Genomic DNA, 27,889 nt, shown 5'->3' with positions numbered 1-27,889 from the left:
CTCTGATGCGTTGCCAAGCAAAAAGAATTATGAGTCTGTTCGGCTCAATGTACATATGTGAGCAAACATTTTCTCTGGTAACTCTGAACAAAAGCAGACTGAGAACCAAAATGTCCAACAGCCATCTCTATGATGTCCTTCGCATCTCAGCCACCAAACTTACTCTTGGTCTGCCAGCCATCCTTCAGTCCAAGCGCAGCAACACTGCTCCCACTAAGTGCAGCACTGTTCCCATTATAGGTGAGTTAAAAATATGTTACACTGTATTCACAAGCCCAATTACTTAATAAATTCAGTCAATTAAAGTTTTAACATTTAAGTAACATTTTCTAACAAACTTTAGTTGATTTGTTAACATCCCCAATAACATATTTGCATAATTAGCTTAAATATACCCATCCCCTTGTCCCCTTTTTTTCCTGCTGTTTTGAGAATGAGCTGCCAACCCCCCCCCCCCCCTTTTTTTTATAACAAAATAAACGAAATACCCATTAATGGGTATTAATCTACATTTGATTGATTTTGTTAACTTTAATACACTAGAGGTGAGGCAAAATACCTCACCTCTAGTGAGTGGCCCAGCCTTTCATATATTTTTTCTGTATGTGGCTCTCAGTGAAAAAAGTTTGGACACCCCTGACATATGTTAAGAGGGATAGTCAAATCACAATTGATGCGGTTTAGTCGGATTTGCAACCAACAAATGGATTTCAAGGAAGCAGTGAGAATTATTTTTAGAGTGTTACAGGAGAGAGGATATTCAAGGTCTTTTTTGAGACACTGCCTGAAAATGGAAAGACTAGGATTACAGGGAATTGATTCCAATAATTACTTAATTTTCATCAGCCAGCCGAATGCTTTCTGGAAAGTTGAAAACTAATTTTGAAAACCTCATGCAAATCATGATGTAATTCCAAATTATAAAGTAATGTCGGCCTACAGGAGAAACAAGGATTTGAAATACATCTTGATCAGGGCCAAATTAAAACCATTCCAACAAGAATAACCTAACATGCTGGAAAATCGATTTTGCAGATTAAGGTTGAGAAAACAATTTTCAAAATACCACAACACTTTAGTCCACCATCTTCAAACTGTGTGTATGTTATTTTCTATTCCAAATGTGGAACACAGTATATAGAATACACAAAAAACTTGATCTCCACAATACAACACAGATACAATATCAAGAATAAGAGGGAAATGAATATTCCTCTGGTCAAACATGTTTTGTTACATGGCTGGGATTCTGTTAGAGTGGCTGGATTTCAAAGGAGTTCGACTTGGTCTGGTGTTGAAAGAAAGATCTCGAAAGGAAGTTAATTTATTCTTTGGGCACAAAAGAGACATTAGGTTTGAACATGAGATGTAACTAATGTAACCCAAATCCTTCCTAACCACAACCATCTATATTCCCTTCCTAATACCAATTTTCCTTACTCCCTACCCTTACCATAACCTTCCCCATCCACTGCCCTAACCAAAACCTTCCTTCCCTAAAACTAATCTCAACCACACTCACATGGTTTAGAAGCTTTAACAAATGTAACACCCTCCAAAAATAAATATATTTACTAATAAATGCGCAACAAGGGGATTTGGGAATATTTGGGCAATAATTTACAATAAATACACTGATTAAAAACACTAAAGTAATAATTACATGGATTAACAAATGGTGATATCAGGGACAAAAATATTAAAATTTAGTTAAAATCACATTTGGCTATATAACACATGAGGAGGAATAAATTAATTAGGGTTGGGTTGCATTCATTGGTATAAGGGCTAAAAAACAAGTGCAATATAGTGTTTGGTTATTACAAGGTTAAAAAAAACAAAAACATGAATATGGAAAGTGAAAGTGGAACGTACAGAGACTGGGGAGTAGAAAATGACCCGCCTTCAGACAAGCTCACTCTTAATCAGACCTTTGAAGGGAAAACATCTCTTTAACCAGCTACAACAGACCGCTGTTTTTTCTTTTTCTTACACTTTTAGTGTGCCTTAGGCCTGAAGAAGACCCACTAGGGTCAAAACATCAGCTGCAGGCACATGGGAATTTGTTTTTTAAAGACATTGAAAACTGTTTAATTTTTATTTTGATTTAAAAACTATTTTGTTATATATATTTTTTTAATTTTAAATTAGAAGTTAAGAGGATTTAGTGTACACACCATTTGGATCAGGAGTCACCCAGCTTTCCCTTTATTGTCAGGACAGTGTAAGATGGACAGGAGAGGTGGGAGAGAGAAGGGGGAATGACATGCGGCAAAGTGCTACAGGCCAGACTCAAATCTGTGCCGCTGCAAAAGCCTCAGCCATACGGGGATATAGTGGGTGATCAAAAACTCTTAGCATTTCTTCAGTAAAAGACTGAAATGAGAGACAAATTGGTGAGCTACTGTAAGCCATAGCTATTGCCATGCCAAAGCCTTCTCAGATAATAAACTCATTATGAATGAAAATGACTTTAGCATCATCAGAGGCATAAGTAGAAGGTTTCTGTCAAAGAACAAGAGAGCAATGGTGAAGAAACTGGCTACATGTCCGTAAACTACCTGAATATCTGACAGGTGTAGAGATGAAGGGTTCACAGGGTTGGCTGGGCTGGAAGGCTGGAGAGAGCAGCAGCAGGAGTTTAAGCAGTAACAGATGGAGCAGGAGCAGCTGTGGAAGCCAGTTGAGTGGGTAGCTGGTCTGTGTGGCCATTGAGTTGAATCACGCTGGCAGTGAGAGTATTGAGAGCATCCATGATCTCTTGTAGTGCTCTTTCACATTGTCCCACTTGAGTGCCTTTAGTGGACAGAGCCTAAAGAGCTTTAGCCTCTGAGTGTCTGTGGAGTTCATACTGGACGAATAATTCTTTTACAGTTGGTGTATGGTTGGACCCCAAAGCAGAGACAGATTTAGGTAGCACAAGGTAACAGAGTTTATTTGCACAGGCAAAAACAAAAAGCAAGATGGAAGGCAGAGGAGACAGGGAGCTGGCTGGCTTCCAAGTGTTCAATGGAGATGGCAAAATGATAAACACATGAATTAACACAGGAAACGGCAGTCTGATGATGGCTAAGACACACTAGAGACCTGAGCACAAAAAACACTGGTATTAGTCGAGCAATCACAAAAACACACACAAACAAATGCACTGAGAGCATACATGAAGTACTACCATACAAGATGGAATTCTTCGGCATCAAAGTGAGGTTGAGACCAGGCTTATAGTAGGGCTTGTATAGATGAACAAAGACAGGTGTGTCTGGTCAGCTACAGTGGGAAGAGCAAACCACGCCCCCTGCCAAACACAAGCACTGCAAGAAAGAGCGCGAGAGAGAGAAACAGACAACAGAACAACAAGAAAAAAACACACACAGCACAAAACCAAACCATAACAAAAATGTATTAACACAGGGTGTTCTGAGTGAATGCATTTGAATGGGTGATGTTATTTCTGTTAAACTCAGCTTTGTCAGCAGAGGGCACTCTAAGCTTTACAGGAGACTAGGCTTCTGTAGCTGACGCTAGTAAAGAGGATGTGCTAGTCAGTACGTGATGAGCGAGTTCAAGTGTATACACTACTGACAGCACTCTGGATCTAAACTGCATTTTTGTATGTTTCTACAGGTAAGCTGACTCTAATGAACACCCTGGCAGTAGACAACAGTACGATGTGTTAGCCGAGCATAAGTTTGTAACTGTGACAGTGAAAACCATTGAATTTGACAGTGGTTAAAAGTGTGCATGTGTGCCGCCCCACATTCGCATCTAAGATGGCAGGCGTCGATAGAGACAACTCCGGTAGCTAAACACAAAGCTAGTAACTCTCTGTGTAAGCTAAAGTGAGTGAAATGAATGTTCAGAGAAACATATAGTTAAGACTTAAATATGAAAACAAACAGTGTGACACATGATAAACCAGGTAAATGGTTAGAAACACGGATTGGCCATGTGAAATGTCAAGCAGGCTAAGCTAACATATATAGGCCTTAACACGTTCATACTAATTTCTTCTAAATGCTTATGCCACTGTTTGTGTTTATTCTGCATGTTATAGAGTAAAAGGAGCATTCCGCAGGTTCTTGAGGAGGACAGTGTGTTCCAGACTCCTTGTTTAAGTAGTTTTATTGTCAACTATGTTAGAATAGTGCAAGATAAATACAATAATTGATCCTGGGTTAAAAATAAGTTAAAGTAGATATTGTTAGTTCATAAGAGTAATTCATAGATGTTTAAAAAAATATATGGATAAAAACGCTGAAGGTTAATAAGTTAGGTTCATTAAGTCACTTTGGCTGGAGTACTGTGAATATATTGAGATGTTTATTTCATGGTTTTCATGTTCATAAAGTATGCATTACTTGTTTATTTGTTAAAGGAGTAATTTAGCACTTTAAAGGTGAGTATTTTTATAGCTACTGTCACATGCCATTACTTATTTGTAAACTCTGTGAAAGTAAGGTAGAGATGTATTTGAGTACTGAGCATGGGTATTTTGGCAGGTTAATGTGTGAGAGAGGATTGTGTACTGTATCAGAAGTAACGTGTCTGGAGCACTGCACATGAATTTATATTAATAAATAATAATAATAAATAAATTGTTGTTTATGTTGTTTGCTGAAGGGTCAGAGAGTATGAGGTAGGAGTTTAAAGTAGTGCTAGTTAGTACCTGATAAGTGAGTTCAAGTTTATACACTACCGAGAGTGCTTCGGATCTAAACTGCGTTTTTCTATGTTTCTACAGGTTTCTACCAAAATAAATAAATGTTTTCCACCGAGAGTGAGCAGCCCATTATTTGAACAAGTGTAACATATTTTGGTAAAATTAGCACAACATTGTTAGAAATGTCTTGCAAGTTCTCAACTCAGATCTGTAGTTCCAAAAATCCAGATGAATACCATGCTCACCCTTATTGCACTTTTTGCCGCATGGCTTAATCCAGAGGAGAGAAGTAAAGACAACGTTGATCTTTCGTTGTTTTCTGACCCTATATAAGGTATTCAAATCAATGTATTGTGCACAAAAGAGCCACAGAGCTCAGAGTTGGCAGGAATGATCAGTGATCTGGTTCACAGGATCTTGGCAATGCTTGCATACACCACCTTTGTCAGCCACACTGACAAGATGAAACTCAGCTGGGTCTGATGTTTCTAAACCCTCAAGAGGTCTTTAAGATATGGCCTTATCTTTCATGTACATACTTGTGTCCTCTTCCAGCAAGACTTCCTGGCTCTTTTGCCAGTTGATGTGCATGAACTCTCTTTAGTTTGTTGTTTATTAAATAGCAATGATGTGTAGATGATGAAGAAACCTCCACTGTCAACGACTTGGTTGCATAAGAATAAGTTTATTACAACGAAGTTCAGCATCCACCAGGCACCATGGTCTGCCTGTGGGAGGATTCAGGACCAATACGAATCTCTCTCTCTTACAGTTCATGCAAGTCTCTTATATAGGTTCAGGCATCAATACATTCTTCGGTAAAACAACTCTTCACCTGCTGTAATCAATCACAAGACCCCACAAATATATCCTTTTTTGGAGGGAGCCTCATTCCATGTTATTCTTAACCTGGCTCCAGTATACTACACACTTGACTCCCAGGCTTGACCATCCCTAGACCTCTGACCTCAAGGTCTCTTTGTGAAGAGAAATGGACCATAATACACCTCAAGTTCTCCTGAGCTTGGGACCTCCCCACGTTGGTGCATAGCACACAACCATAGGGCTTTGTTCTTCTTGATGTCAAGAGCAGGCCAAACTCCTCCGTGCACATCGGTGTATCCAGATATGTAGATCTAACAGAACATTACACATGTTCTATGGTTGTCAACCAATGATAAAATCTTTTGACCTGACCTTTGATGTGTGTTATAGCCATCCAGATGGGGATGCCCAAGCATCCTGTAGAGACACAAATATTCCGCTTCTTTGTCTGCCGAGTTCTCAATAAGGAGACCATGCAGGTAAGTGACCCAGGAGAGTGGGTCAAGTTGTTTTCCTTTGAGTACTGACAGGATGCTTTCTGTTGTGAACCGAAACAATGAGCTGTCATTCGGATTTCCTGGGTCCCTGAGCAAAATGATGCCATGTACCAACCGCTCATTAAGCTTTGAATGTCATACACATTGTTGCCTAGGAACAGGAACAAGGAGTCCAAGCAAGTGGCTGAGGATCCCTATGAGTTTGGGGAGTCTTTGCTCTTTGTCCATCTGCATGGCAACATCACACCTCAATCTGCCCTCCACTTCATTTGCCCTCCACTACATCTGTTATCATCAAAACTTGCTCAGAACCTAAATTTCACCGAGTCTGTCACCGGCACGTTACAGCCACAGCACGGCCTCTGGAGCCCATCGCAGACATTCTAGTCAATGTTTTTTATTCCACCAAGCGCACCTCAGAATGTCTCAGCTGTGGCTTGCCACTCCACTCCACGTGAAATATGCAGCAAGTCTATTTTCGCCGGACATAGACAGCAACCGCGTCAAGCTGCACAGAGGAGATTAAACTAGGCAGGAAGTCAAGTACCATTTCATCTGGTAAATTTTCAAATTAAAACGCTTTGCAAAGACTCGGGATCACGTTTAACTTGACTAAAACGTTACATCGGCTGCATCTGCTGCTTCTCCGTCCAGCAGCCCTCTGTATTGTGTCCAGCAGCAGAATTCATGCTCCTGATAACAGGCACCATATATGAAATGGACAGAAAGTCAACCATAATTAACATCAGCACTGTATTGTTAACAAAATCACGGTTAAAATCTTATCTACCTAATATCTATTTTGTTTATGATTGAATTATTAATTATCAATCTGTATAATTGATAAGATCGATATGTTTTTAACTAAATCACAGCCACAAATCGTCTATCTTTTAATGAATAACTAGATTTATTTTTACAGATCTGTGCAACTATTAAGCTTTTTTTTTTTTTTAAACTGAAAATCGGCTGTGATTTACTGCAGGACTGTAGGCTGCATTCCGAACAAAGAGCCATGGTAGAACCACTAAAATCAAGGAAAAATGACCTCAAAATCAAGGGAAAATGATGAAATAAGCACAATTTCATAGGGTCTACAGTATAAACTGGCAGGGCTCTGCTCCTGAAATGCTTAACAGACGCTCTTGGTAGGATATTGAGCCATGTGGATGATGGAGCACAAAAAAAAAAAAAAAAGCGGCGCAGCCGTAATGCTGTGGACATGCTGCTGGTGGAATCCTGGGGTTAGAGACAAATGCCTTCCTCCAAACACACTAATACTACATGGGGACTGACAATGGTCCCTTGCACTTTGGCCCTGGTGAAACTGTTTTTTCCTGGCTGCTTGCAGTTTGCCCTGCCTTCTGCCTCTTCTGCAGGCTCATTTGTTGGACGTGTAGGATCTGGCTTCCGAAAAGTTTCCCGTGCTGGAGAAAGCTGTTTCTCTGTAATGGACCCACCTGTTGTTTTCTGGGCTTTCCTCAACTGTCTCCTAATCTTTTTCCAGAAAAGGAAAGGAATATAGAGACCTCCCAGCTTCAAGGCCTTCTCTGATATCAGGCTCAGCCACCTGCTCCAGCGTCTCAAAGGGCAGGAGTACTTTTAGTATGGCCTTCAAGCCCTGATGTGAAAGAGCACAGAAATGCACTGCTCATAATGTAGTGATGGGACACCTGGAATCAGTAACATATACACTTGAACTTGCTCATCATGTACTGACTAACACTTCATCTTTACTGGCGTCAGCTACTGATGCCCAGTCTAATGTAAAGCTTAGAACGCCCTCTGCTGACAAATCTGAGCTTAACAGAAATAACATCACCCATTGAAATGCATCCGTTCAGAACACCCTGTGGTTTAACATTTTAGGCATGAGACAAAAGTAGTTGCCTCCTGTTTTGAGATCTTAGTTTTAACGCAGTTCAAAATTTAAGAAGGGGCGAGGGGGTGGGCAACAATTTTCTCTGTTTTTTCAAACACACAGTTTCACATATACACTACCGAGAGTGCTACAGATCTAAACTGCATTTTTGTATTTCTACAGGTTTCTACTGAAAGAAATAAATGTGTTGCACTGAGAGTGAGCGGCCCATCATTTCAACAAGTGTAACAATAACCACGTGCAGTATCATCTCACCGTGTTATTGTGTTGAGGTCATGGTACCGGCATCCCGGAACATAATAGTAGATGCAGAATCCTCAGCAAAGCAGCAACATGTGATGACTTGGGATGAAAATGTGCTGATGCCACTGGTTGGAGCCTAGTCTAGGGACTTCTCTCACTTTCTCTGTCTCTCTCTCTCTCTCTCATTTCCTGTTGTGTCTTCACAGTCAACTCAAAATACCCTAGACACTTGACGAAATATTTCTAGTTGTTTAAAAAGCACAATGTAAGCATGAATAGTGCTTTAAATGCCACAAATAGGTATTGAAGGCAGAACAGTTTGTCTGCAAATCAGTCTGAATTTCCATTACAAACTTTTCCTTGTGATGTTTATGAACCCATTATTTGGGCACTATCATATTACCTTCATATTGGATACAGCAAACGAGTATTGTTTAAACATCAGGAGACAGGTTTGACACTGTTCGTCCAATAAGATTTAATGCCTTCAAACAACCTGAATAGTCAGATAATCTCAGTTAATAGGACAGTTAATCTCACACAGTTTAAATTCAAATGCCATGTGCTGCAGTGCAGAGGCAATCCAATGTAAAACATGGTGCTGTACATGACAGCACTATATGGGCATGTTCATATAGGACCTACATGTTGACCGTACTCATATATTGATTGTGTCTGTCAGGCTCATCTGCAGGTGCTGAAGAAATCAGTGGATCCCAGCAAGGTGTTTTTCCAGCATCAGATTCTTTGTGGCACTTTGGCTGGAAACTCATGTCCATTGGTCACCATCACCGCCTGTCCTGCCAGCAGGGGCTGGAGAGACATTAACCAGCTCCGTGAGTATGGGTATAGATGTGTGTGTGTGCATGTGTGTGATGAGTTGGGATAAAGGGTCAGAGAGAGTGCTGAAGGTCATGTAAATAGGGAGACATCTGTGCAGAGTGTACAGGTGTGTGTTTGTGTGTGAGTGTGTGACAACCAGCCAGCCATCCTGACAAAAAAAGATATCTAAGGCTTTGCTTTTTTTCACTAATTGAAAGCCAATGACCCTTAGTTGTTAGAAATATGAAAAAAAATATATATTTAGGAGAAAACCATATGATAATCATTATACAATATACAATTATACTATTACTACTATACTATACTGTTGTAGCTGCTATTCCACACTGGGCATTATGCAATTTCATCTCATCATTTTCCTCAATGCCCAACATAATCAGTATTTCAGGAATTCAAACTGACTGCCTGATTTCACCACATGCATGCATTTTAAAACATCTTTTTAAAAATGGTTTACTGTAATATACACTTGCTTTTATCTCCAGGAAATGCACAGACTAAATTCATAAGGATTAAAATTTACTAAAACATGTCCACTGGAATGTGGAGCACTGCCAGATTCATCCCCAGTGCATACATCTCATGACCCAGCTGGGGATTTCTGCCACTAAAGCTGCATTTCTATCAAAAGTTTTGGATATAGTACCTTTGGAATCAAAAATATCACCTAAGTATCTCAACCCTAGTTCTGTGTAATGTTTCCATCACAGACAGTACGCTTACATGTGGTCGGGGTTGTTGTCACTGACTCCTCTGTCTAGCAGCACTCACTGTATTTTATTGTTTAGCTGTGATACAAAGTGAAGTCTGCACCTGTTTATAGTTCACAGAATGGAGCTTCATGGTGATATTTTTCGAAGAAAAAAGAGCAGGCTGGAATGATATGGTGTAAGATAGCTGTCAAAAAGATGTATCCATAATTAATCATTCTTATTTGTAATTTTAACAATTTCTGTGTCAAAAAAGTTGTTTTTCACAAAATTCTGCTATCATATACATGAGTCTGTGAAACTGGGTTCGAGTTTGGATTGTTTTTGTATGAGTATGAGTGTAAAATCTGTTAGTGCAAAGTCTTATGAATATAACTCGCGTTTCTACGACTGTGAAGTCTTCACTGTGAGCACAAATCCAAGTTTACGGCTACAAAATGAAAAGTGCTGAAATGACGTCACTGAGGTCACAGTCAGGTCGCAGGGAGAGTATTCGATCCGCGATTCCTCCAACTGCACATGCACATGCCCCAGAGGCAAACATGGAGGGCAAGAGCGTACCAAGTAGTCCGGAGAAACATCACAGGTAATGTCAATCATAACGTGCATTGCATAGCCATTATTTATTCCATAAAATCAAACCATTATATATAAAATACATTTCTTTGAGTCACAAACTTATTGCTTTAACTTGCAAGCTAAAGACATTTACATGCTGATGATGCTATCTTAGTGCTATCGTTACTGGGATTAGAACTTGGGCAGTGCTAAATCATTTAAGACAATACAAATGTTACTGTTTGTTAATATTTGTAATGTGTCTGCTGTGAACATGGAGATTTACTTTGGTAACCGTCATGTTTGTGCTGGTTTGTAGTTTTAAGCAGCCACCAGGTGGCTGTTGCATTTCTTAAGCCCAGCTGTCTTTCACAGCTATCTTTTGAATTCTCTTGTTGTGTTGTGTTGGCATGCTGTCGTACACCATTCACATTGTAATCATTGACACTGAGAAATGTTAGTAGTAGTATGAATCTTGGGCAGCATTTCAATTATCACTCTTGACCTCTGGAAATCGACCTAATTGGTCAGCTGTCACTATCACTGACATAGCATAATGTATTGTTGAGATGAGTGAAGAGGAGACACCAAACCATCAGCACAGCTTTAATAAAGGTTCCAACCTGGATAATTGAACGATGCCTGAAACTCAGAGAACACAGAGGCTTCAGTTTACAGAGAGTTTCTAATGTGGAGGAAGTTAGCAATATAATATTTTAAAACTTTTATTTATTGTCCCTTCACTGCTTTATCTTCTTAAGGGTAGTGGGGGGACTGGAGCCAATCCCAACTGTCATTGGGCAAGGGACGGGGTACACTCTAGATACGTCGACAGACCATCACAGGGCTGACACACAAAGATAGAGAACCAATCACACATTCACCCCTATGGACAATTTAGAGTCGCCAATGAACCTGCATGTCTGAACTGTGGGAAGAAACCGAAACCGACACCGACACAGGGAGAGCATGCAAACTCTGCACAGAGAATTTGGTTTTATGGTGGACCACCGTGGATTCAAACCTGGGACCCTCTTGCTACTACACCACCATGCATCCTATTTTAAAACATGATACGTCTGTTTTATATTCTTCTTGAAGGTCAAAGTGGGTTCTAAAAGGACCTCACATTTAAACTCCTCAACATTTTTTCTATTAATTGTCTACCATACATGCTGGGAAGCATACTTTGATTTTTCTGTTTTGAAAAGTACATAGTTACTGTTTTTTCAGTATTCAGGGTAAAGCAAGATAGATTGAGTCACTCTTACTTTTTCCATTATACCTGATGATTTGGAGCAAGATTCTGAAACACCATGAACTCTAATTTTCTATATTCTGTGTATCATGTCAACATTTCTCTCTGTCCAGGCAACCGTCCCTGTATCGTACTAACAGGCCGTGTCCATCCTGGTGAGTCCAATGCCAGCTGGGTAATGAAGGGCACCCTTGAGTTTCTTTGCAGCAGTGACCCTGTAGCTGAGAGTCTGAGGGAGGCCTTTGTCTTCAAGCTCATCCCCATGCTCAACCCAGACGGAGTCATCAATGGCACGTGAGTGGGAGGCATGAACAGTGCAGGATGCAGAACTCCACATTAGCGTGAAACCCACTTATGCGTATATATATATATATATATATGTATATATATGTATTTATATATATATTATATATATATATATTATGTATATATATGTATTTATATATAGCTAAGAACTGCAGCATAGGAATATAGAAGAGGATACTAATGGGGCCATTTCTCATTTATTTTTAGTGTGAGCAGTCTGAGCTTTATATTTAAAGGTATTTGGAGAACTGCAAACAGTAGCAGTTTAGTCAAAATCTAGCTAAACTGAAGGGTTGAACAAAGGGTTTTTAGTGTTGCTTTCGTCTTCCTCTCAATAAATCTGCTTAAACATTCTGGAAAATTCACCCCAATCCACCTTAAGAACCTATCCAAGGCACACAGAAAGCCAGTTGAAAGCTTTTTTTTTGTTCAATATTTAGTACATGAACATCCATAGTCCTTTTTGAAAAGCAACAAGTCTTTTCCCCCACGGTCAGAATCACACTGTGCTTCTGTCAATGAGTTTTATCAGTTTAAATACAATGAGTTGGAAGTTGTTGTTGTGGTGTGCGGAAGTAGCTCAAAATTATTCTGGAGGTGAAGAGTGTCATTGACTACAAGACCCATAACAAATGGGGCCAATTGTTGGCTATTGATTTGCTCTGTAACCCGAGAAGTGACACAGGACCTAGAGAGTGAACACAGGGCCACGCTGGCTATTACAGGCTATGGAGCGGGCATGGAAGCTCCTTTTGGCTCAAGGGAAGTGTCAATCAAAAGGTAAGGAGTTTGCCACCATTTTGACACAGATGAGTTAACATAATTACATGCAAAAATTACGGATAGCATGTGGAGGAAAAAATAAATAAAAATGCAACACCAGTTTATGGATATCTATGGATGTCCTGAATGCTGTGGTTATAATGAAAGTGGCCTAATGCATTTCATTAGACTGTAGGCTTACCTTTCATTTCTCTCACATCATCAGAGGGCTGCCGTGTTGATGTCGGCAACATAGTAGGTGATCCCTCTGAGAGTAGGTAAATGTAGGTGGTAGCGGACAGCTGAAAAAGTGAAAACTTGACAGGCCATGTGCCTAATACCTTGAAGCTTATTGACTTGAAATTTGAAAATACATCTACAACTCAATGTGCAAAGCAAAAGAGCCTCTTAGATAACAAAGGCCACCATCATGCATTTGCTGATTTGCATAAAATCAAAAACAGGGTCATGAATGGCCTTTATGGGATTTTGACTTCATCAGCATCAAAAGTGGTTTCCACTCAGTGGATACACCCTGCAGTAAGTCCTGAACTTACCCACCAAGTTTTGTTCACATCTAATAAAGGAAAGGCAAAAGGCAAGACTATTTGGACAATCTATAGCGCAAAATCTAAAGCACATGGTGCAAATGCATTTAGGGCATGGTGAAATCCATTTCCAGCTAAGGGGTGGACTGGGACAAAGAATCAGCCTTGGCATTTCTGACTCAAACCGGCCCACTATAATTCAGCTGGACACCACCTACAAGAGCACCATTCTTGGGCCTCTCTTTATCAAGCATACCTACACTACTATTGCCCCAAACCACTAGTAAGCAGAGTTGTTCACGGCCAAGGAATCAAGCATGGAGTTGTGAACACGAGCAGACACATAAACAGCCCATGAAGAAAAGGACTTAAACCGACAGCTATAGAGGCAAACTAGAATGCAAAGTGGCATTTTCAGTACAAAAATCCAAAGGCATGTTTAGGAGAATTTAGAGAACTATACTAACTTGTTGAAAATTTGGAGAAAAATTAGCATCACAGCAAAGCTCATGGACAGTATACAGTATGTATGCATGCCAGTGTAGCAGAGTAGTCTGTGGGTGCTGTATTGACATCTAATGGACAAATTTGGCCATCATTCAGGATGACTTAAATGTCTCAACGGAGCCCTATAACCTACCAGCATATATGGTCACTGAACATTATGCAAATGTTTAAAACACAAAAATGAAAATATTAAACCAGAAAATGGCCATGATGTGAGCTTTTTATTTAAGTCTGAAACAAAACCAAGGTGCATAATTTTTAAACTCACAAAGTCAAAAGATGTTTTCCTCAGGTGTGGTGGATGAATGTAACACATTGGAGCTCCTCTATGCAGTCAGGACAAGAGAGAGAGGAAAGGATGGTAGAGAGAGACATAGAGACACTGATAAATTTAAAGATGCATAGATAGGTTGTATACTGACCAAATCAATATAGGCTCATTGGCCTAAAAGGGAAGAAGTTTACTAAACAGAGGAAGAATATCTCCCCTAGCAAGTCAGCAGCACAACCTGTAATAGACTGAGGGAGACTGATAAATTATTTTACATGATCACACAATCACTGAGTACCACAACAGCACACAATCAAAAATCCTGAAAAATCACAGGTAATTAATTACTAAGTGCATTATAATGATGAACAATAATGACAGCAGCAACACCAACAATAACAGTAACTTTTGGCTTGCCTCATTAGAAGAGCAGCTTTTTCAGCTGCTCACTCTTCTCAGTAAGTCTGTCTATCACTGTGTCAGAGTCCAAGGCCATGAGAATATCTTTCTCACTGCCCATCATTATGAAAGCCTCAGGTTTGTCGGGTGAGAGGCTGCTTCTGAGACTGTTTGATTAACTTCAGGATGGAAGATGTGCGTTCGCAGGCCACCTGGGTGAGTGATAATGTCAGGAGGAACTTGTCAGCAAGACCAAGGATATGGTATGCATCTGCATGTTGAAACGTTTAAGTATTTTGTAGCAGCATAAAGGGCACTCTTTGCAGGAGCCACAGCTTTTGGAAATTATTTCAACCTGCTCTGTGTTGTCCTCCTTTCCACCTGATCCATCCTCCACTGCTCTCAGCTTGTACTCAGTCAGCCACTTGAGCCTGTTCTACTTTCCTGCTAAACTGTTCAGCTCAGACTGTGGATTTTTCTTGGTTGCCCTGTTGTCAAATTGGAGCACTTAGGTGTCAGAGGGTGGACTACTGGAAGAATGCTGATGCTAAGCTGAGGGAAGTTCCTGGGGCCCAGACACACCAAGCCTGCATATAGATTACAGTGGGTGAAAAAGTGTCTCAATATGAATGGCCTCAATCACTGTGTCCATGATCCAGTTATGCACATTCATCTCATAGGCTTCTCTGCATCATCCAGGGTCTCTTCTTTAGCCATCTCTCCAGGCAAGCCTAGTCTATGGTGTTGTCTTCCAGGGTATATGCTGCCTCATTTTCTGACCAGCTGTAGGCAAGCCCCCTCTTCCCAAGAACCCTTTTGACATCTTTGATGCCCTCTAAAACCTGGCGTCTCTTTTGGACCTTCTCTCTGTGAACTGATAGAAACTTATCTCTTAAAATCTTCCAGTGCTGAGATAAGCAGTTTATTTGGTGGCAGTCAGATGTGTGCGTTGCCTCTTTCATGTTCCTCTGTGTGCCGTTGCATATGCCTCCAATCTGACATTCCAGTAATGTAAAGACTGCTGTCAGCTGTCTTGCCCAATGCCATGCAGGTGAAGCAACACAGCATGTGACGTCATTTATTATACCTCAGCCATTTTCTACTGGTGCCGTCTTTGCAACAGAACACCTTCTGCACCACTGGGTTGTCAGTATTTTGTTGAGGATGGTAGTTTAAAAATGACTGAAAATTATTCAGAGCAGCTATTCAGAGCAAGAAAAATGATCTATAATTTGCCTGACACACTCCTGGCTCTCCATGGCCTTTTCTTTTGCTGCTGATGCTGTAATTGGGTTGAATGTTTTGGGCTGGCTCTCTCTCTCAAGTACCCGAGTTGACTTGCAGAACTTAACCTGAACCTGGCTGGGCTAGACATGAGGAGAGAGTTTATTGCTGGGATGGGGAGCAACAATAAGGGAGCTGTTGAGAGCTCAGTTACATAAAAAGTACTGTGGGTAAGCTTATTACCACACTTCAGGTGCATCTTTGTCTGTGCCTCTGGTAGTGTCTCTGTGCTGCTCCTCCGAGCTATTCCCAGCTAATCTTCGAACTTGCTCCTTACTTCGGCTGCTTTTTATTTTTGCTGTGACTGAAACCTCACATAAGTTTCACTCAACCACTCACAGCTTTCTTTTCTCATCAGTTTTTGTATTCTGTTTAATCACACAGCTGCTCACTCACTGTTAGCCTGTTAGCTACTTTAGCATTAGCTATGGTTAGCAATGGCTTCTCCCTGCTCTTCTCCCTCTTCTGCTGCTCTCTCCTGCTCAGTTTGTCAGATATTTAGTTACTCCTCTGCCTCCTTTAGTGATAGTGGTCCGTGTAACAAGTGTAGTTTATGGGCTGCGCTGCAGGCGAGGCTTAGCTATCTGGAAGCTCGGCTCCGCACCATGGAAAATCCCTCTTTAGCTGTAGTAGTTAGCATGCTAACTACCACAGCTAACATAGCGACATAGCATAGCCTCTGCTAGCCGTCCCCTGGCAACCCTTGTGCAGCAGGGAGGCTGGGTGACTGGGAGAGCGAAGCATAGTAAGCTGAAGCCCACGGTACACCACCCCCTTCACGTTTTAAATAAGTACTCCCTGCCACCAGCAGCCAAAGTCAAATGTATCCCTGGGGCCAGAGCGACATCAAGTCAAATTTGAAGCTGCTGGCTAGGGCTAAGTGTAAAAACAGTAAGATTGTTATCCACGTCGGCGGCAATGACACCCGGTTACGCCAATCAGAGGTCACGAAAATTAACATAGAGTCTTACACGCTTCTCTGAGCTTTCTAGCACACACACACCCAAAATTTAAATGTTATAAAAATGGTGTCTGTCCCGCAACCACTTCATTTGTTTAAAGCTAAAATAAACAAAAGGGGAGTTGTACAAGAAAATCCCGTAAAAATTAATACATCTCCTGTTAAAGAGCATCATAACAGGAGTTAAATGCGGACTCTTGAACGTTAGATCCCTATCAACTAAGGCTCTTTTATTCGCTGATTTAATATTGGATAACCGTATTGATTTACTCTACCTCACTGAGACCTGGCTTTGTCCTGACGAGTACGTTAGCCTGAATTAATCCACCCCTCCTGGTCATATAAAGAGTCACGTTGCGTGGGACATTGGCGGAGGAGGGCGAGTCGCTACTATTTTTTATTCAAGCTTAGCAATTCACACTAAAGCTAAGATAACTATAGTTCATTTGAAAGCCTTTTTCTTCGTCTTTCTCACCCATCCTGGAAAACTCTACAGTCAAGTCTATTTGTTATAGTGTACCGCGCCCCCGGCCCATACTCTGAAGTTCTGTCTGAATTCTCTGAGCTTATATCAAGTTTAGTGCTTAAATCAGACAAAATTATTATCGTAGGGGATTTTAACATTCACATAGATATTAATAATGATAGCCTTAGTTCTGCTTTCTCCACGCTTTTGGATTCAATTGCCTGTCAGTCAGTGTGTACATAAACCCACCGACCCTACAACCACACCCTTGATCTTGTCCTTGCATTCAGCATCGATATTGAGGATTTGTTAGTCTTTCCTGAGATTCCCGCTCTGTTAGACTATTATTTAATAACTTTCAATGTTTTATTACTCGATGACAAGCCTCCAAGTAACAGTTACGATTCTAGATGTCTATCTGATTCAGCAGTGGCTGAATTTAAGAAATTGATTCGTTCTGCATTAACCTCATTACCATTTCTCACAGTGACTGAGAATACTCTTACTAACTTAAGTCATTCTTAAATTAACTGTCTCGTTGATAACACTACTGGCTCACTGCGATCAGCTCTCGACTCTGTTGCACCCTTCAAGAAGAAAATAATGAAACAAAGAGAATTAGTCCCATGGTTTAACCTCCAGATCCGCAAATTGACAAAAACAAAGCAAACATCAACATCAACATCAACATCAACATTGTGAGAATTTGAAAGAAATTAGCGTTCAACCAACCTGGAAGAGTCCTGTTTAGTCTGGCAGGATAGTCTTAAAATGTATAAGAAGGCCCTCCACCATGCCAGAGCAAACTATGACTCACCATTAATTGAGGAAAACAAAAACTAGCCAGGCTGACTCAGAATCACAACTCTATAGAGCCTTGTATTCCTTTGACCTTAAGCAGTGACGACTTTATGACAGTCTTTAATGATAAAATTATAACTATTCGAGATAAAATCCATCACCTCTTGCCCTTAACTGACCTGACCCCGGACACAGGTAGCCTGGATATGGCAGCAAGGCCTGAAATTTATTTGGACCATTTCTCCCCCATTGACCTTTATCGACTCTATACTTTGATTTCTGCATCTAAGCCATCAACATGCCTGCTAGACCCCATCCCAACTAAGCTACTTAAGGAAGTATTGCCCTTATTAGACAACTATTAGATATAATCAATGCGTCTTTATTAACAGGCTATGTACCACAGTCCTTTAAAGTAGCTGTCGTTAAACCTCTTCTAAAGAAGCCCACTCTCGAGCTCGAGATTTTAGCTAACTATAGACTGATATCTAATCTTCCCTTTATTTCTAAAATCCTCGTGAGAGTGGTTGCTCATCAACTCTGTGACTTTCTTCAAGATAATAGTTTATTCAAGGACTTTCAGTCAGGCTTCAGAGTTCATCATAGTACAGAGACAACACTAGCAAAAATTAATAATGACTTATTTATTGCTTCTGATGCAGGTCTGGTTTCTGTTTTAATCCTGTTAGATCTCAGCGTCGCATATGACACCATTGACTATCAAATCTTACTGCACAGACTGGAACAGTTAATTGGCCTTAAAGGAACGGCACTAGCCTGGTTTTAATCATACTTATCAGATTGATCACAATTTGTTCACATCAATGAGCAATCCTCTGCGCATACTAAGGTCTGCTTCGGAGTGCCACAGGGTTCTGTGCTTGGACCAGTCCTTTTTACTTTATATATGCTTCCTCTAGACAACGTAATTAGAAAACATTTTATAAATTCCCATTGTTATGCTGATGATATGCAAATGTTTCTATCTATGAAACCAGATGAAACTTATCAGCTATCTAGACTTCAAACATGTCTTAAGGACGTAGAAGCCTGGATGAGCCGTAATTTCCTGATGTTGAATTCAGACAAAACTGAAGTTATTGTTCTTGGCCCAAAACACCTCAGAAGCTCCTTTTCTAACGATGTAATTTCTCTAGATGGCATTACCTTGGCCTCTAGCACAACTGTAAGGAACCTCAAGGTTTTATTTTATCAAGATTTATCTTTTGCTTCCCATATAAAACAAACTTCAAGGACTGCTTTCTTTCACTTGCATAACACCACAAAAATTAGACACATCCTATACCAAACAGATGCTGAAAAATTAGTACATGCATTTGTCACCTCTATGCTGGATTACTGTAACTACCTATTATTTGTTTGCCCCAACAAATCTCTTAGGTCTCTCCAACTAGTGCAGAACGCTGCTGCTCGTGTTCTAACGGGAACCAAGAAAAAGGACCATATTTCTCCTGTTTTAACTTCTTTGCACTGGCTCCCTGTGAAATCCAGGATTGAATGTAAAATCCTCCTCCTTACTTACAAAGCTCTAAATGGTCAGGCTCCCGCCTATCTGTCGCAGCTCATAGTTCCTTAGCAATCCACAAGATCACTGCTCTGAAAATGCAGGATTACTTGTGGTTCCCAAAAGCAGGATAGGAACCAAAGCCTTTAGCTACCACGGTCCTCTCATATGGAACCATCTTCCAGTTTCAGTCAGGGAGGCAGACACTGTTTCCACTTTTAAGGGTAGACTTCAGACCTTCCTCTTTGATAAAGCTTATAATTAGGGCTGCCCATAGTTAAGCTGACATATGTTTAATCTGCCAGGGGACTGCCTATGATACGCTGAGCTCCTTTTCCTTCTCTTGCAATGAACCCCCTGCAGCCTTCCTCAACTGGTCGGACCATCGCTGTCCAGTCTCGTTGTCTCAAGTCAAGTCAAGTCAAGTCAAGTCAATTTTATTTATAGAGCCCATTATCACAAAATATGGCTTGCTTCAGAGGGCTTTACATTGTATGACATCCCTCTGCCCTTAGACCCTCACATAACCCAAGTAAAAACTCCCGAAAAAGAACCCCTGTAACGGGGAAAAAAAAGGGAGAAACCTCAGGAACAGCGGCAGCGGCAGTGGATGATCAGGGATCCCTCTTCCAGGACGGACAGACATGCAATAGATGTCGTAAATAACAAATTAAATACAATTGTGGCAAAAAGTAAAGATCTCATGCATATATTGATACAGAGGTGTCCAAAGGCATGATTACAGCATCGGCGCAACCAGGACCAAGATCACAATCAGGGCGAGCGGGGGGTCCAGTTTCAGTACAGCCACAGCACAAGCACAACCAAAGGCAGGGTCACAGCGCCAGCACAGATATCACAATGATCAGGCACAGCCAGGGTTGCGGCCAGGATCTGGGAAAGCTTGGAAAGAGGGGAGCAGGAATGCTCCGGAGAGGAAACGGGATAAGCATAGTGCAGTTCAACAGAACCAAGGTGGTGAACAGTAAAAAGGATAAGCACTCAATGAGGATCCTAGAGTCATAGAGCAGCAATCACGACTTAAATATGAATGCCAGCGAGCAGTAACAGAAAAGAAAGAAAGAGAGAGGAAGCAGAGCCAGAAAGAAAGAAAGAGGAAGCAGAGCCAGAGTAGCAGGTCTGAACAGACTCAAAACCACCAGATCGGGCCGAAAGCTCTGACACCTCTCCCTCTTCCCTGTGACACAGACGGGGATTTCAACGGAGCACAAGAAACTTGTGCTCCAGGAATACACACACTAACAGAACTAGGGTCACTAATCAGCTATTATGGCTTAAATATAAAGGTCAGAGAGCAGTGTTAGTCCCCACTGCTCTCTGACCCCTATAGAAAGTCCCCAGCAAGTTAAACCTATGTCAGCCTAACTATGGGCAACCTTAGCCAGCCCTAATTATAAACTTTATCCAAGAGGAAGGTCTTAAGTCTACCCTTATAAGTGGAAACGGTGTCTGCCTCCCTAACCGAGACTGAAAGATGGTTCCCTAAGAGAGGAGCATGGTAACTGAAGGCTCTGGTTCCTATCCTACATTTGGAAACTTTGGGAACCACAAGTAATCCTGCATTTTCAGAGCGCAGTGATCTTGCGGGTTGGTAAGGAACTCTGAGCTGCGACAGATAGGATGGAGCCTGACCATTTAGAGCTTTGTAAGTAAGGTGGAGGATTTTAAATTCAATCCTGGATTTTACAGGGAGCCAGTGCAACGAAGCTAAAACAGGAGAAATATGGTCCCTTTTCTTGGTTCCCGTTAGAACATGTGTAGCAGCGTTCTGCACCATTTGGAGCGACCTAAGTGATATGTTGGGGCAACCGAATAATAGGGAATTACAGTAATCCAGCCTAGAGGTAACAAATGCATGTACTAATTTTTCAGCATCTGTTTGGGATAGGATGTGTCTAATTTTTGCAGTGTTACACAAGTGAAAGAAAGCGGTCCTTGGAAGTTTGTTTCACATGGGAGGCAAAAGATAAATCTTGATCAAATAAAACTCTGAGGTTCCTTACAGTTGTGCTAGAGGCCAAGGTAATGCCATCTAGAGTAATTACATTGTTAGAAAGGGAGTTTCTGAGGTGTTTGGGGCCAAGAACAATAACTTCAGTTTTGTGTGAATTCAACATCAAGAAATTATGGCTCATCCAGGCTTCTACGTCCTTAAGACATGTTTGAAGTCTAGATAGCTGATAAGTTTCATCTGGTTTCATAGATAGATACATTTGTGTATTGTCAGCATAACAATGAAAATGTATAGAGTGTTTTCTAATAATGTTGCCTAGAGGAAGCATATACAGTATAAAGTAAAAAGTATTGGTCCAAGCACAATACCCTGTGGCACTCTGAAGCAGACCTTAGTATGTGCAGAGGATTGCTCATTGATGTGAACAAATTGGGAACGATCTGATAAGTCAGATTTAAACCAGGTTAGTGCTGTTCCTTGAAGGCCAATTAACTGTTCTATTCTGTGCGGCAAGATTTTATGGTCAATGGTGTCAAAAGCGGCACTGAGATCTAAAAGGATTAAAACAGAGACCAGACCTGAATCAGAAGCAATAAATAAGTTGTTGTTAATTTTTACTAGTGCCGTCTCTGTACTATGATGAAGTCTAAAGCCTGACTGAAAGTCCTCTAATAAACTATTATTAGAGATTAGATATTGGTCTATAGAAGAGGTTTTAATCATCTAATAAGGGTACAGCTTCCTAAAGTAGCCTAGTTGGGATGGGGACTAGCAGTCATGTTGATGGCTTAGATGCAGAAATCAAAGTAGAGAGTCTGTGAAGGTCAATGGGGGGAAAATGATCCAAATAAATTCCAGGCCTTGCCGCCATATCCAAGGTACCTGTGTCCAGGGTCAGGTCAGTTAAGAGCAAGAGGTGATGGATTTTATCTTGAATAGTTATTTATCAGTATCATAGTAATTTTATCATTAAAGAAAGTCATAAAGTCGTCACTGCTTAGAGCCAAAGGAATACAAGGCTCTATGGAGCTGTGACCCTGAGTCAGCCTGGCTACAGTGTTTTAAAGAAACCTGGGATTGTTTTTATTTTCCTCAATTAATGATGAGTAATAGTTTGCTCTGACATGGAGGAGGGCCTTCTTATACATTTTAAGAATATCCAGCCAGACTAAACGGGACTCTCTGAGGTTGGCTGAACGCCAATTTCTTTCAAATTTTCGCGATGTTTGTTTCAATTTGTGGATCTGGGGGTTAAACTATGGGGCTAATTTTCTTTGTTTCATTAATTTCTTCTTGAAAGGTGCAACAGTGTTGAGAGCTGATCACAGTGAGACAGTTCAACTAAAACACCAGAAATTTGTGCTCCAGAAGAGGATAAGCACTCAATTAGGATCCCAGAGACTTAAATATGAATGACAGAGAGCAGTAATCGAAAAAGAAAGTGAAAAAGAAAGAGAAAAAAAAAGGGAAAGAGGAAGCAGATCCAGGGTGGCAGGTCTGAACGGACTCAAAACCACCCCCGTGGGATCGGGCCGAAAGCTCTGCCACCTCCCTCTCCTCCCCGTCACATGGACTGGGATTTCAACTGAGCACAAGAAACTTGTTTTCCAGGAATATACACACCAAAAAATCTAGGGTCACCAATCAGCTATTATGGCTTAATATAAAGGTCAAAGAATAGTGAAAACTAACACATCTTTGGGGTCATCAGGTGGGAACCTTCTTTCATCAGTGTTTCACCTAGTTGGTCCCACCACACCTCCAGGAGGCTAGTCAGTGAACTCTGGCGTCCCAAAGCCACTCCCCCAGTGCCAGCCCTCACTGCTCCTACACAGCCCAAACAGCCCTGCCACCTTCAACAGACCCAGGCTCCGTTTATGCGAGCTCCAGGTAGTGGCAGTACCACCTGGTTATCACAGATACAAGGCTAAGCTAAACTACTACAAAGCTCTCACAGATGCAAGCTAAACTACTATAAAGCTATCAGAGTTACAAGGCTAAGCTACACTATAACATGGCTATCACAGGTACAAGGCTAAGGCTAAGCTATGCTAGCTAGGCTAGTTATCACATGGCTATCACAGCCTACAGACAGATACCACAGGCTACCACAGATACAAAGCTAAGCCAAGCTAACACATGGCTATCCCCCAGGAGGCAAAACTGAGCTAACTAAGCTAGCTAGGCTGGCTATCACATGGCTATCACAGCCCAAACAGCAATACCACCTTCAACAGACCCAGGCTCTATTTATGCAGACTCCAGGTAGTGACTTGGCTGATGTTACCTTCCCTAGCACATGCATCACAATTCCCAATATACTACAACTCACATACAAGACTCAAGCTAAGGGAAATAAGGGTGATTTGGATCAACCAACACACTTACTTGGATGGCAGCATGGTCTCACACAAAGAGACTCATACAGGCCACTCCCACTCCTAAATACCCTCACACTTCCTGGATTTTCTCCTGAGAAGACTGATTGGTGGATCTCTCCACTTGATCTCAAGGAGTTCACAGAGAGTCAGTAGCACTATCAACGAGTCAATCAATTTGAGAATGACTTAAGTTAGTAAGAGTATTCTCAGTCACTGTAAGACATGGTAATAATGTAAGTGCAGAAGGAATCAATTTCTTCAATTTACCCACTGCTGAATCAGATAGACATCTGGAATAGTAACTCTTGCTGAAAGACTTGTAGTCAAGTAGTAAAAAATTGAAAATTATTAAATAATGGTCAGACAGAGCGGGATTCTCGGGGAAGACTAATAAATCTTCAATATTGATGCCGTATGCTAGGACAAGATCTAGGGTGTGATTGTAGTGATGAGTGGGTTTATGTACACACTGACTGAAGCCAATTGAATCCAAAAGCATGGCGAAAGCAGAACTAAGGCTATCACTATTAATATCCATGTGAATGTTAAAATCCCCTATGATAATTACTTTGTCTGATTTAAGCACTAAACTTGATATAAGCTCAGATAATTCAGATAGAACCTCGGAGTATGGGCCATCAGCTGCCAGCTCTGCTTATCTTAGCTTCTTGCGCTTCTCCACTGCAGCCTCTGCACTGTGAGCTCAATGATATAGACGAGCTTGAGTTTGGCAGACTACAGTACAAGGTCTGGTCTGATTGGTTGATGCAATCTCGGCTAGAAAGCACAGCCTCTGGTCCAAGTCTACAGCCAACTTCCAGTCTCTCACTCCTCTTAGTCCTCCCTCCTCTGGTCCTGAAGAGGTCAATCTGACCTGGCAGTCGGCTTCCCAGACAAATGCCGTGGCTGGCCAGTTTGAGGTAGGTGGAGGAAGGGCGTTGATGATGTTTTTCCTCCTCTCCACTCCCTCCCATGTCATCCATTGGCCTTGCCTTGCCTCAGCAACTGCTTTTGTGGACCTTGCTGCCTCTTCTTGTTACCATACCTTTTGAACCACAAGCTGGCATCTGTGCGACAGGGCAGCCTTGCTCCAGGCTAGCATGCTGGCTCCAAGGCCAAGATCCCTCCCTCTCCAGCTTTTCCACCTTTGAGATTGGATTGAGATTGGAGCTTCATACAGGGTTAGCAGCCACATAAGGCAGGGGAGGAGCCCAAACTGCAAACACCATGTGGTCCTGTCGATGGTCTCCTGGCCGCTAATTACGTCCTTCCTGAGCTAGTCTACTTGATCTGTGTCTTTGAGGGAGGCATTTTACCACCGACTTGGACTCTTTACAGGCTTCTCGGAGATGTGTTGGTCTGATAACTTCCCCCCTTCGTCACTTTTCAGTACACGCCATGCTCTGTCAGGTGGCAGCCTCAGGCCAGGTCTTATGCACTTGCCTCCGACCACCCATCGAGATGCTTTTAACAATCACCTCCATAAGCATGGTGAAGGCAAGCAGAGAGATGGTGCATCTGGCCATAATACCCACTTCCAGATGGTGCCACACCATGCTGTTGTCAAGCATAGCTGCACATCCTGGAAGTACACCTTAACAAGACCCGTGAGGAATGCTGGGACCCCGAAGAAGTCCAAAGCAGTCCATATTAGGCTGTGATGGACTGAGCCAAGGGCGTTGGAAAGGTCCAGGAACACCACATGAACATCTGTTCCCTCCTTTTTAGCAACCTGGATCTGATGCCAGATGGTACTAGCATGTCCCAGGCAGCCAGAGAAGCCCGGGATGCCTGCTAAAATAAAATTCTCAAAAACAGGCTCAAAAGCACAAGGAAAAATACTCAGACGTCAATACCACGTGGTCTGGCTCAACAATCTGGTAATAAGTGAGTGAAGTCCCTAGGTTCTTATACTGTATGCTGATGAGATGGTTAAAGACAGGAGAGGAGGTTGAATCAGGAGCCAGGTGAGGGAAAGCCACGCCCACAACACACAGGGGATTTGGAAACATAAGGGAGAAGGAAACAGGGAAAGGAACACAAGGAAAACCTGGAGTCTTTGCCGGAGCAGTGACAGATAGGCCAGTTCTTTGGCAAAAATAAATAAATTTTAAAAAATCCATCTGGTGACCTGCCCACATAAGCATCATTGGCCCACCAATGCCAGTATGCCAGATGGCCAGTCCACCCTTGAGCTAACATAACCAACACAATTATATTGCTAAACAAAAGTACTCACAACCCAAATGTCTTGTCAGTCTCTTTTACTGCGTTTCCCCCCAGAAATCGCTGTGATCTCAACTGTGAGGATCTAAATCGTCAGTGGTGTAAACCAGACCCAGTCCTCAGTCCAACCATCTACCACACCAAGGGGTTCCTGTACTACCTTTGCAGTATAGGACGGACTCCACTGGTGAGATACACATGCTCTTCTATTCTTTAAACTTTGCTACTTGTCTTCAGTGGGTGTGGTCCCTGTACCTTGTTTTGCTTGAAAATCTCTTCAGCATGTGACCCTGCCCTCTTTGTCACTTGGTCACGACCATCCATGACCATCAAAGACCAGCTATAACCAACACCACCATAAGCTGGTTTTAGCTGGTCTTTGATGGTCATGACCCAGTTCTTGCTGGTCTTTGATGGTTTGACATGCTGATGTGACCAGCTTGCTTTGCCAGTCATGCTGATGTAACCAGACCATCAAGCTATGGACCTTTATCTTTATGCATATTACATGACAGAAGACTTAACTGATTTATGCCCTTTGCTTTTCATACTTCCCCCTTATGACACTGTTATTTCTCTGCACTCATTGATTTGGTTTAAATTTTACAGGAAGTTAAATGGATAAACCAGCTAGAGTGACTATCATAAACTGGTATGACCAGCTAAACCATGAACAAATGACAAAAACATACCTTAAACTGGTTTCAAAAAAGCTGGTCAACAAGCTCAACCATCTTAACCATCTGAAGCTGATTTTTTTTAAGAAGGGAGGTCAGAAAACACTCACGAAACCATTTTTCATTGTTCAGTGAAGAAAAATACCAGCAAAATCCAACCCTGTTTCTCTGATTCTCCTCAAGGTTTACTGTGATTACCACGGCCACTCAAGGAAGAAAAATGTCTTCCTGTATGGCTGCAGTGTTAAGGAGACTCTATGGCAGTCTGGCTCTGCTGTCAACACTGTGGGATTGAAAGAGGACCCTGGATATAGGGTTAGACACACACACACACACACACACACACACACACACACCACGGACACAGAAGATTTATGTGAGTCTTGTCCCAGTGTTGGACTGCAGCTAAAGCTCTCAAACCAGAGAAAACACCCAGTATGTTCATATGCACATTTTAGTGGAGCTTTGGTTATACAAATAAGTGTACGCTATATTTAGAGTATTTTCAGTGCAGGGGTTTGAAGCCATTACATCAAAAACACCAGACTCCATTGAGGAAAACAGTCATTTTATTCCACTGAACGGCAGAGGTGGCTAAGGTATATTTTGCTGCAACCCCACATCACATTATCTGGGTGTGTCAGTCTGACTTCGAGAAATTCAATTAAGTCCAGTTCAGTCAGACTAACATGTTTACATGTATTTTAAAAGTCCAGTTTTAGTTAGAGTAAAATAAAAATTTGACTTTTTCTAATATCATGTAAAAGTACTGACTGACAAAAGTCTGTTTTCTCTCTCTCTCTCTATCTCTACCTATCTCTCTCTCTCTCTCTCTCTAGACCATTCCAAAGACCTTGGATCGTATCGCACCAGCCTTTTCTTTCAACAGCTGCAACTATTTGGTAATAAGAACAACAAGAATAATAGTAATTTGTTTTTTCCTACTGTTTTAAATATCATTTATATTTTTTATTTTTAATTTTGTATAAAGTCCCAAACAACAAATAAATTGATATGAAAACCAAATCATATTTGAGCTGAATTTGTGATGTAAACAGGTGGAGAAGTCTCGCTCTGCTACAGCAAGGGTGGTTGTCTGGAGGGAGATGGGAGTGCTGAGAAGTTACACCATGGAGAGCACTTACAATGGCTGCAACCAGGGAATATACAAGGTATTTGCATGTGTGTGGTTGTGTGAAATAGGACCAAAAAAGTAAACTGGTGTACATGTAATTACACTGTAGCTGTCGAAACATAAACTCCACACAGCCATATGAACAAAAATAGTATGTATATATATATATATATACATATATATAGACAT

At 41.4% G+C, this 27,889-nt stretch overlaps 1 protein-coding gene across 1 annotated transcript in view; it reads left to right on the top strand.

The window, feature by feature from the left end:
• LOC121950740 (cytosolic carboxypeptidase 4) overlaps positions 1-27,889 on the top strand; it is a 149,038-nt gene that overhangs the window by 99,921 nt on the left and 21,228 nt on the right. Inside the window, exons 19-24 of the mRNA XM_042496838.1 lie at positions 8,790-8,943; positions 11,590-11,770; positions 25,946-26,075; positions 26,749-26,880; positions 27,405-27,467; positions 27,624-27,737. Coding sequence (XP_042352772.1) covers positions 8,790-8,943; positions 11,590-11,770; positions 25,946-26,075; positions 26,749-26,880; positions 27,405-27,467; positions 27,624-27,737 — 774 coding nt within the window. The remainder of the gene's footprint in view (positions 1-8,789; positions 8,944-11,589; positions 11,771-25,945; positions 26,076-26,748; positions 26,881-27,404; positions 27,468-27,623; positions 27,738-27,889) is intronic.

The sequence above is a fragment of the Plectropomus leopardus genome, chromosome 11, assembly GCF_008729295.1.
Source record: "Plectropomus leopardus isolate mb chromosome 11, YSFRI_Pleo_2.0, whole genome shotgun sequence".
Taxonomy (NCBI): domain Eukaryota; kingdom Metazoa; phylum Chordata; class Actinopteri; order Perciformes; family Serranidae; genus Plectropomus; species Plectropomus leopardus.
The sequence above is the reverse complement of the archived record's forward strand: the minus strand, read 5'-3'. Positions and strand labels throughout refer to the sequence as shown.